A 10,030-nucleotide genomic window follows, 5' to 3' on the forward strand; every position below is an offset into this window, starting at 1 on the left:
GGGGGGGAAGTTGTTTGGTGGTTTGTATACCCACAGCCTTGATCACGGTCTCAGTAGGGATCCTCTCCCAACCTCTTGTAGAAGCTGACCATGAGGGCCCATCATATCTGCGGGCCAGTCGTAGAAGATCTCATAGTGTAGTAGGGTCAGATTTGTAAACATTAGTATGACCCGGTAGCGGCGCGAGAATTCTATGCCGTGCCATTGTTCTTGACGAACTTGAAAGCCGTTATCCGGAACTTGGCGGCCGGAGTAGGTTCGAGAGCTATGCTCCCCCGTTTGGGTGCTCTCTGTATGGTTTCCTACACTACGGCTGTGGTATGAATGATGTGACTGCCTAGCAGAAGTAGTGTGGTTGTCTTCTGTTAGTGGAGAGGAGGACGTAGAGTAGCTGCTCTCGTCGAGAGGAATGAGATGGCTTTCCACAGGGCCTATTGCCATTCCCGCAAGTTGAACGAAAGGTCTGGCTCTCTGTCGCTCTTGACTTTCAGATGGAATGACATGGTCGAGCCTAAAAGCCATGCCATCAGGATATTCGGTCAGAGAGAATATTCCGACCCGCCCCTTTTGCGAAGCTGCCAGGACGATGCCAAGTTCCGGGATCTGGTGGACAATGTTAAAACGATCGACCATGTCAAGATCCAGGGGGATGTTGATGAGATCTTGGGTCAGCGCATCGCGGAGGATGACAGTGGACTTTTTGGCAAATGGATGAGGGAACATGCGGACTGAGGTTTGAGTGAAATGAAGAATGGGGAAATCTGCGAATAAGGGTTTAAGTGGCTCCGGATCTTCGGTGTCGGAAAGCCAGTCCGAAATATCGGGGAAGAGTGGGTCGATAGAGTCTCCACCCTGGTTATGTTGCTGAAGACTTTCAAAAAGGGAGCTGTCGCCATTGCTCCCGCCGTATTGGAAGGCAGCGTATTCGTAGTTGTACACTTCTTCGTCACTTTGGGTATCCTCATGCTCTTCCTCTTCCTCTTCTTCGACCTCTTCCTCGTCTTCTTCATCCGCGTGATCCAAATATTCATCGCCATCGTCTCCGTCATCCTCTTGGATGTCAGAGTCATTTGTATTACTAGGAATATCTTCGGTGGTGTCAATTACAGAAAGAATAAGATCATCAGCCAGCTCAGGGTCAGTTACCAGACCTGTCGGGTCACCATGGAGAGAAGGCCATGACCCTGGAAGGCGATTGAGGTCGCTATTCCAAGGGGTATCCTCCATTGAGTCTGAAATCGACTCTTGAAGTAAATTATGAAGTTGCGCATCATTCTCGTCCTCATTACCTCTATCTAAACATATATTTTGCTCGCTCTCAAGATTTCCAAAAGGCTTCTGATTATTCCCATACTCCTTCCCTTCACCAGGATACATTGGACAGCAAGGTGAGAAGTGATTCAGAACCGTTTCGTCGGCGGCCATGGGCGAGTCTAACGAAGCAGGGATATCAGATCCTAGTGAAAATGTTTCGTCTGATAAATCGTCTGATTCATCAGCGACATCATCAGGATGTAGAGGCTCCTCTGGCAGATAGTTGGATCGCATGCTTTGTGCAAGAGCAGTCAAATCATAAACGTCTTCATTATGAATATGTTTACGCGGAGTGCCGCCCCAAGCAATCGGGTCAAGGTTGATTTGGGCCTGAAGTTACGTGGATCAAGAGCCAGAACACTCCACCCAAGTTGGCGGCTAAATTCAAGTAAGCAGGTTACAGATTATTGCTTAGAAAGGTAGTGAACAAGCTTACTTCTCATGTGAACGACCCGGATGATTTGGTGGGTCCTGCTGAATGTCGATGACTCTCACCGGAGTGGGATATTCCCAGATATTGAACATCATAAGTTTGTTACCGATGTCGGTGCTAATCAACCAATCACCGTCGGGATCAAGATCAGAGTTTAAAAAGTCAATGTTTGGAATATTCTTTTTGTGGCCAACTAAAGTGAACCGAATGTTATAGGCCCGCCGCTTTTCTGGCTTTATTCGCCGGAGTATGTTATACTGTGACTCTGAACTCACATTCGTCCACTCTAAGGATTGACGAGCTGTGGGTGAAGACTGCGGAGTGCCTAAACTCTTCGCAGCATCACTCGCAACGGACGCATCATCCACCAACGCGAAAGCGAAAACAGTAATACACCAGGAATTGGAGCTTACTGCAATCATTCTGGCAGTCTTGTGGATCGCAAGGCCCCAAGCACTTTGGCCTACCCAATCACTAAAAAAGCAGTCAACAAGTTCACCAAGTTCTGTCGGCTGGTCATTCCCAGTCACCCTGGCTTCTTCGATGACCGCAAATATACGTTCAGTCCGATAGGCCGCAATGTTACCCGAATCAGTGGCAAGAAGTAGTATCTCCTCATGTCCGAGATCCTCAACACGAATGACGTTAATAATATGAGGGTTGTGCCGGGTGATGTAACCAGGAGCAGTGGGATTTTTAGCTATCGGTGTTATTATCATTTTGGGCTTAGGTGCAAGCACGCGATCGCGACTAGGAGGCTGATATACGTAAATCTGATGTCCAAAGGCCACAAAATAAAGGTTGCGGTGCTGAGATAGAGCAGTCTAGAAACGTTGTCAACCAATGCAGCAGCTAAGAGGTGGGGAGGACCAAAGTAATATACCAAATTATTTCTCCAGTAGGCAGACCGCGGAGGAGCTTCATTGAATTCTCTTAAATACATTAATTAGTAAGGCGTTCAGGCTGCCGTGTAGTCTGGTCAAGCCGGGGCCATACCGTAGGAACTACCGCCCGATTAGCCGCGATCCAATCTCGCCAGAAGAGCTATCGATCTCATAATGGATGTCCTAGGCGGTGACATACATATTTGCTTCCTATCTCAACTCCATTCTCCTTTACACGAACTTTTTCGTCCCGATCCTGGAAGGACAGGCGACCGAGGGTCTCTCCTTTCGCGAGGCTCACACGTCCCGACTCCATGAGAAATATAAACCCATGTAACAGGAAAAGAAAGCCTCCACTTCAACATCAATCGAGATTTTGCAACCAAGCAGCTCCAGACTTAGATAGCTAACCAGATATAAAAGCCAAGGAGATGCAAGAAATACTTAGAGCCGTTCATTTCAGAAGGGCTTAGAGTGGCAGGTGGCCAAGGGTACTTAATGAAACTAACTAGAGGTTTGATTGATGACAATTGTGTATAGCACACGGTCGAGGTAGCAGCGCAATATAGCTCACGACGTCTAAACCGCACTTCAATTTATGTGCGTCATATCACCGACGCTGACTTTGCACAAGGAGTATCGGAGTGGGAGTTTGGATCTTCAAGGCGGTTGTCAGTTGAGGTCATAGCTCCAATCCACTAAGACCTATTAGGCTAAAATTCCTACACCCCAGACTTTGACTTAGTCATCCAAAAAGCTTCAGCATTGCCACAACCATCACCAAGTCCTTCATGTCGATCTGAATTCTCAAACCTCTTAATTAGCGTGAATGCAATATTGGATTTCCCAATCTCCTCTCGGTTTGATCTTTGAGCGCTCTCCTACGTGCTGATGTTGAGAGCAGTGGTGTCAACAATTCCCAAGGATTGATAGAGAAATCCCAAGCCACGTCTCGCCAGAGCAATAATGGATCTCGTGGCGAGTATTCGAAAGGAAGGCAGCCGGTTAGAAATCCCACACTTATTCCCCTCGTTCCCCACATTTGAATAGAGCAAATTTCCATCACTTAGAAGGAAAATCCGGCAAAAAAAACCTATATTCTAACTGACCCCTAACAGCGGCGGCCGCGACTCTTTCAAATGGTCCGACGTCAAAACTTCCACACACCGCGAAAACTACCTTGGTCACTCCCTCATGGCCCCCGTCGGACGGTGGCAGCAAAATCGCGATCTATCCTGGTATGCCAAGGGAGACAAGGACGCAGCAGGATCTGCCGAAGAAGCTGCGGCAAAACTACGCAGCGAGCGGGAGGAGGAGATTAAACGCATTAAGGAGGCGGAACAAGAAGCGATGGCACGCGCATTAGGTTTACCTGTCGCCTCGAGGAGCTCCAATAATGCAAATATGACGCCTCTGGGTGGGAAAGAGGTAGAGAGGGCTATTCAGGAATCTAATGCGGCCGACGAGGGAGCGCAGGATGGTGGCGGTTCCAGGGGTGTTGGGTTTGGGTCGTTTCGGGGAACGGGAGGTACAAAGGCTGGAGATCAGGGAGATAGGATGGAAGGGACAGGTTATGAAATGGTGCCAGAAAACGGGCTGGAGCAGCGTGGGACACGAGATGGACGGGGAACTCGGGGCGGGTGTGGTGAGAATGGCGATCGTCGAAGGGGAGATATGAATAGCGATGAAGATCGCGCAGCAGGAAGAGATAGGAGGAGTAAAAGACACGAAAGAATTGATGAACGCCAAATAAGACGAAGGCGCCACTCTCCATCTGCGGATAGAGATTATGGGGTTCGATACCAGGGCCGCTCGAGATCGACTGGGAGGCGAAGACATCGTTCGAGATCAAGTGATATGGACGCCTATAAAAGGCACCGTCCATTATCTAGATCACGGAGCCAAGACCGATGGCGGGGGAGAGGCGCGAGGGAGAAGCGTGCCCGTGAACGGAGCTCTTCTCCCGCTAAGCGTCGAAGTCATCATGATCGCTGTTCCAGGAGGAACGAAGACTATGATCGAGGAAGATAGAAAGGAACAAAATGATTAATGAGATAATGAGGGTCACTGGAGCCTTTTACAAAGTTTGACATCACCGCTACAATACAATACACCTAATATAACCCACATGTTAATGAAAATAAAGGGAAAAAATCAAAAAACTCTAAAATGTCTATGTATAAATAAGAAAATATCCATTGTAGGCGATACTCTTACAATTCCTCATGGCGGGTTCGGTGGTCTGCGCTCAAATCTGGCATGACCATCATCTTCACCACTAAACTCGTCCACCCCGTGAAATGCTGTGTTCGTTGGCCAGCGCCTGTCTCAGGGTTATATTGTTCCCATGCGAATCCAGTCTCTTCCCACTGATTAAACACATTGTCAACAATATTCTGACGGAGTTGGATATACATTTTACGTGCTTGTTCTTGATGTGGTCCAGGCACCGTGGCGACATCCTATATATATATATATATATATATTAGGAGCATTCTTTCAGGTTCAATTAATCGATTTAAAATGGATTTCCAGATCAGGTTACGACTTACAAGAAGATTTTTGAGAATCATGTAGTTGATGTTAATCCAGATAGGGCCCCTCCAGTAGTTTTCGTCTGTTCCATAGAATTCGTCCTTTTTGCTCAGACTACGAATACCGTAATCGCTCCAAAGCTCTTTTGGGTCCTGGATAAGATCCAAAATAGGCCCAAGCCGCGGACTATCTGCAGGTACCAGACCCGTCATAAATGGGAAAAGTGATATATATCCCTTGTGGCAGACATGCACATGCTCCTCAAAATCATCAACAGTAGCATCGCAAAAAGTCTGAGCATCTTTGTCCCAATGTAGATCGTCAATATTACGAATGATCCTAGTCTCATAGGCCGCAAATTCTTTCGCATCTTCAGCTTCTTCTAAGGTTTCGGCAATCCGTCTAATCGCTCGGCTCATCATTCCCATCCAGCTGATCAAATCGACATGAAGCTCACCAGGATGAGGCGGCTGGGGTCTCGGGTAATCGTCGAGTCCGGAAGTTAGAATGTGCTTAATAGATCGCCCTCGCCATCTGTAGGCTTCCTTCGAAGAGAAAGCTTCCCGATCGTACGATTTGAGGTCACCCCACTGAGTTTTCTTAAACCAAAAGAACTGGCGTTTAAGTAGAGGGTATACAGACCGAAGGTACAAAATAGCAAGATCCGGGTTTTCCAAATGTGCTGAACGGATATCGGAGGGACCATCGCGAACCCCAGCTTGTTTCCGGCTCAATTGGATTTTCTCCACGAATGCCTCAAGGATCATAAATAATGTTGGGGGATTCGCATAATGTGGGTACTGAACCTGGAACTCAGTGGGCACCTTACTACGGGCTTCAGGACCCAAGATCTGTTCACGTGCAATCCATCCATCATCATCCATAAGATTGAACCAGCTCCTCGTTATTTCCAATCTACTACCTGTTAGCAATTGCAATCAAAACCTGGTTCGGCAAAAAAAAAACATACGCCAAGTCGAGGTCCCACTCAATAACAGGGATCAAATGGAATCCTTCATCCCAGAGGAAGCCACGCGGGAAGAATGGCCGAGACGGTATACTTGTAAACAGCTCTAACGGGCCATCTACGCTAGGCTTTACCTGAGCTCGTGCTTGTTCGGTCTCTTCCCAAAATAATTCGTTTTCTTCTTCGTATTCTGGTGAATTGGATCGATCGACGACGGAATCGCCATAGAAATATCCAACGCCACCAACCAAGTTCGAAAACATGGCTTTCGAAAACTCGGTGTATTTCGGTAAGTTAAAAGGGGGGAGGGGGGGGAATACATCTTTGAACTTTTTGGAGAAGGAGGCGGAGGCGGGCTCAATCTCTTCCGTGAGTACCGTCGCTGTGGAGTATTAGATAGGGTCCTAGGATCCCTTCCATGTGCAGGGTGGCTAAGAGGAGTTCAACGTACAAGTCATAGGGGCTGGCGAGGAAGCAGATGAGAAAAGAATATCGAACTTTCCATAGTCAGCAAGGGATATTAAGAGGTGGTTGTAGTAGAACCGAGGACAGACCTCAAATGAGCCTTCAAAGGCCCTTTGCACGAAATACATGTTCCCAGCATCGGGCTTATTGGCGATTGTGATAAGTTGCGCAGGAGGAAGGGGATTATCCGTTCCGTACTTCTTCAAGGTAGCATCGATCTCCTCTTTCATGTGCATAAAAAGAAGCGCTTCGGACCCCAGCGTTACCATCAGCATATATTAGCCTTTCTCTGGAAAACAGTACACAGATGGAATATAAAGGTATTAGTCAAACATTTTGCGTTCCAAAGTACGTCCGGGGGGACCTGAAGTCCTGCAACCATCGTCCTGTCCAATGGTTTGTCATCATACGCCGCATGTCTCCTGGGAGGGTGCGCATTACTCTCGGGTCCGCGAGTTAAGTAGAGAGAGAAATCACCAAGGCCTACGGTAGATCCCGTAAATTTCACAGCATCTTTGTATCCCAGAGCATCAACCTCGTTGGCGAGTTCCAAAGTCCCCAAGCCTTCGATCGCAGCATAGAAGACAACCGTTGTCGCTTGGTCAGGAGAAGCATCCGCGCGAGGAGTACCCTTGACACGTGCACCCCAATTCCCTCCGTTGCCTCCTCCCGGCACCTTTATAAAGTCGATAGTGAGGTCTATGGCGTTTCCCGTATCGTGGATCGTCTGGCGGCCGCCCTTGCGGATATCGTACTCATCCCACCCATACCCAGCCATGCCCTCGTTTTGTTCGCATGTATGTCTAAACTCTTCAGGAAAAATTAGCAGGCCGCAAGTAATTAATATGAGTAAAGCAACGACGCATTAGCCCCGGGGCGATCCCAGATTCCCCTTAACAATAAATGTGTACCTACTCTCTTGTATATTTTGAAATTCATCCACGTTCGCCCACATCAATCCCATGATCAAGCTCTTGGGAATGCGCGGGCGGACACCGAAATACAAATTCGGCCTATACGGGCCCCATAATAGCGATTCATTAGAAGCTCTCCGTAGTTCCTTTGCTAATATTGGGACTTCGTGGCTGCCGGCGGATGAGTCCTCTCCAGCCGCCAGGGATATGGATAACAGCAAAACTAAGAGGGACTGCAGAGCTAACACCATTTTCTCTGGATTGACACAGGGATCTAAACCATTGGCGCCAAATTTGAATCCACAAACGGTTGGAAATTTCTCGCAACACCTGTAGTCGGTTGAGGCTGGACAGCGGATAAAATGTTATTCGGGATCGCAATATCTGTCCCATTTGGGCTCAAAGAAAGTGGTCCAAGCTCCTTGCGCTGGGAATTTAAATGCTTGTTGGCCGTCGGCTGCCTATCACGGACTAGCGCACCACACATATACAGGTATGTGCCATGCTCACTCTCTCTAGTGAGTGCGCCACAGTGTACGGAAAACCACACTGTACAGAAAATATTATCAATATCTTCATTTTTCATCTTCAAATAATCATCATTAATTATAACCATGTCTAAATCTTCTAATTACACTGAGGAGCAGTTGCAAAGAGTTGTTGACATATATAAAAGCAATTCAAAATTAAAAATCACATCTCTGTCACAAGAATTCAAAATTCTATATGTCATTTTGTATGAAAAGATCAATGGGGAAAAATCAAAAACTATGAGGGTTCCACTGAATAGAGCATTAAATAACAGTCAGAAGGAGGCAATTAAGGTATGAATTCATCAATTGAATATTAATTTTTACTCATTCATCATTGAGTATATTGAAGCCACCACAAACTGCATGTTGAGACAGCATTATACAGATTCAAAGATTGCATCTCTCACAGTAAGCAAGATATGAATATATTAATTCATCAAACATCTATCAGATTACAAATAAATCAAATAAAAGTTTATGAATTCAAAACAGATAGATGTCTTACAAAAATATAAATTTCATTATCAATTGATTTGATTGATATGAAATTGTCTTCAATCAATATCATTTTTTTCACTGTGATATCTACAACTTTGATGAGATTGGATTTCAAAAAAGAGAAGAATGTGAACAGTGGGTTATAACTCCTTCTGCCTCACGCTCCGCGCTCGCGTAGTTCTAACGATTCTTCCTTGTAACCCTCAATGTTCTTCCGCTTCGTGCTCCACTTTGGGGCGGCTTCTGATATTCTTCCATCCCGATCTCCTTTCTATAAAAACCCTCTTCGTATGACCTTTCCTTCTGATCTCTTTTCTCTTTCTTTTCTTAATCAATTCGTAACCTGTATTTAGAATAGTGCTAGATCGTTAATCGATGTACGCCTGTTACAGTTTATATTACAATTCTTTGAAAGCAGACTTTTAATTCAGTTGCTTTTTTTGCAGCTTTATCAGTTATTTCATTGCCACATATACCCATGTGAGCAGACATTCAGTGAAGATGAATAGAACAATTGAATGAGATTTTTCTTTAAATATTTTTGTCACACCCTTGGTTGTGCCAAGGCCCCGTGGCGGCTCCGCACAGCCCATCGCTTCCCTTCGGATAATCCCATCTATCCCATGACATCACGCAGATGTCCGAACCGGTTTCCAACCACCCTATGACATCATTCAGATGCAATAGAAGAGGATCCAATTGATGGAATATGAGAATCCTGTTTCTATACAGGATTAGTAGATTCCTTCTGGCAGATCAATGTAGCACCGCTGCGGAGCTGCTTCAGCTACCCTCACTCATAGAATGAGGGGAGGATGGCTGCCCGTTGTCTATATAGAATAGCTAGATGCTGGTTCTCTATTCCAGAAGCCAGTGATTCATCTTTTATCTTTTAACAATAAGATACCAGAGTTACCACTGTCCTCATACAATATTCTTAGTGTGCTGAGTACCTCTGGTAGTTCAGTGTTTGTATAGTATTCTATAAGTTCGCGGTTCAAGTGAGATAATCAAGCCCACTCATAAAGCTTTCCATTATATACCATCCTCCTCTGTGCCGCTGCCGAGTAGCAACCGCCTCGGCGCCGTCACATTACAATTTTAAAGACTTTTCAAAATCAGCTCTAACATTGACTGTTCACTGCTGATTTTATTATTATTATTATTATTATTCTTCCATTATACTCATATACAAGCAGTGCTTATGACGAGTCCTTGTGTAATATTAAATACAGGCAAGAGTTGATTATACAGAAGGAATGCTTAGTGTTGAATAATGTTAAAAATATAATAGAAATAGAAAAATTAATAAAAGATAGAATTTGATACTCACAATACAGATTTTCAACTTAGAAATAATAAATTAAATCAGATAGTAGATTCATCTGAAGATATTTACTTGACAAATTCACATTTCTTTATTTTAAAAGCTGAGAAATTGGCTTTGAATGTAATGTTATTTTCTTGTAAGTTTTAAATTCATACAT

General features: G+C 45.3%; 2 protein-coding genes across 2 annotated transcripts; both read right to left on the reverse strand.

Annotated features, from left to right (window-relative positions):
- Window positions 1-42: 42 nt before the first annotated feature.
- HCAG_05128 (predicted protein) lies at window positions 43-2,947 on the reverse strand (the record flags this gene model as incomplete). Its single annotated transcript, XM_001539611.1, has 4 exons — window positions 43-1,526; window positions 1,655-1,692; window positions 1,751-2,571; window positions 2,831-2,947. 4 exons carry the CDS (start codon window positions 2,945-2,947, stop codon window positions 43-45), a joined length of 2,460 nt encoding a protein of 819 aa, XP_001539661.1.
- Window positions 2,948-4,081: 1,134 nt separating this feature from the next.
- Window positions 4,082-7,763, reverse strand: HCAG_05129 (hypothetical protein; the record flags this gene model as incomplete). The annotated part of the gene is made up of 7 exons (XM_001539612.1): window positions 4,082-4,496; window positions 4,849-5,093; window positions 5,184-6,081; window positions 6,137-6,515; window positions 6,585-6,819; window positions 7,086-7,408; window positions 7,514-7,763. 7 exons carry the CDS (start codon window positions 7,761-7,763, stop codon window positions 4,082-4,084), a joined length of 2,745 nt encoding a protein of 914 aa, XP_001539662.1.
- Between the last annotated feature and the right edge of the window lie 2,267 nt (window positions 7,764-10,030).

Source organism: Histoplasma capsulatum, genomic scaffold (assembly GCF_000149585.1).
Source record: "Histoplasma capsulatum NAm1 scaffold_5 genomic scaffold, whole genome shotgun sequence".
Lineage (NCBI taxonomy): Eukaryota > Fungi > Ascomycota > Eurotiomycetes > Onygenales > Ajellomycetaceae > Histoplasma > Histoplasma mississippiense.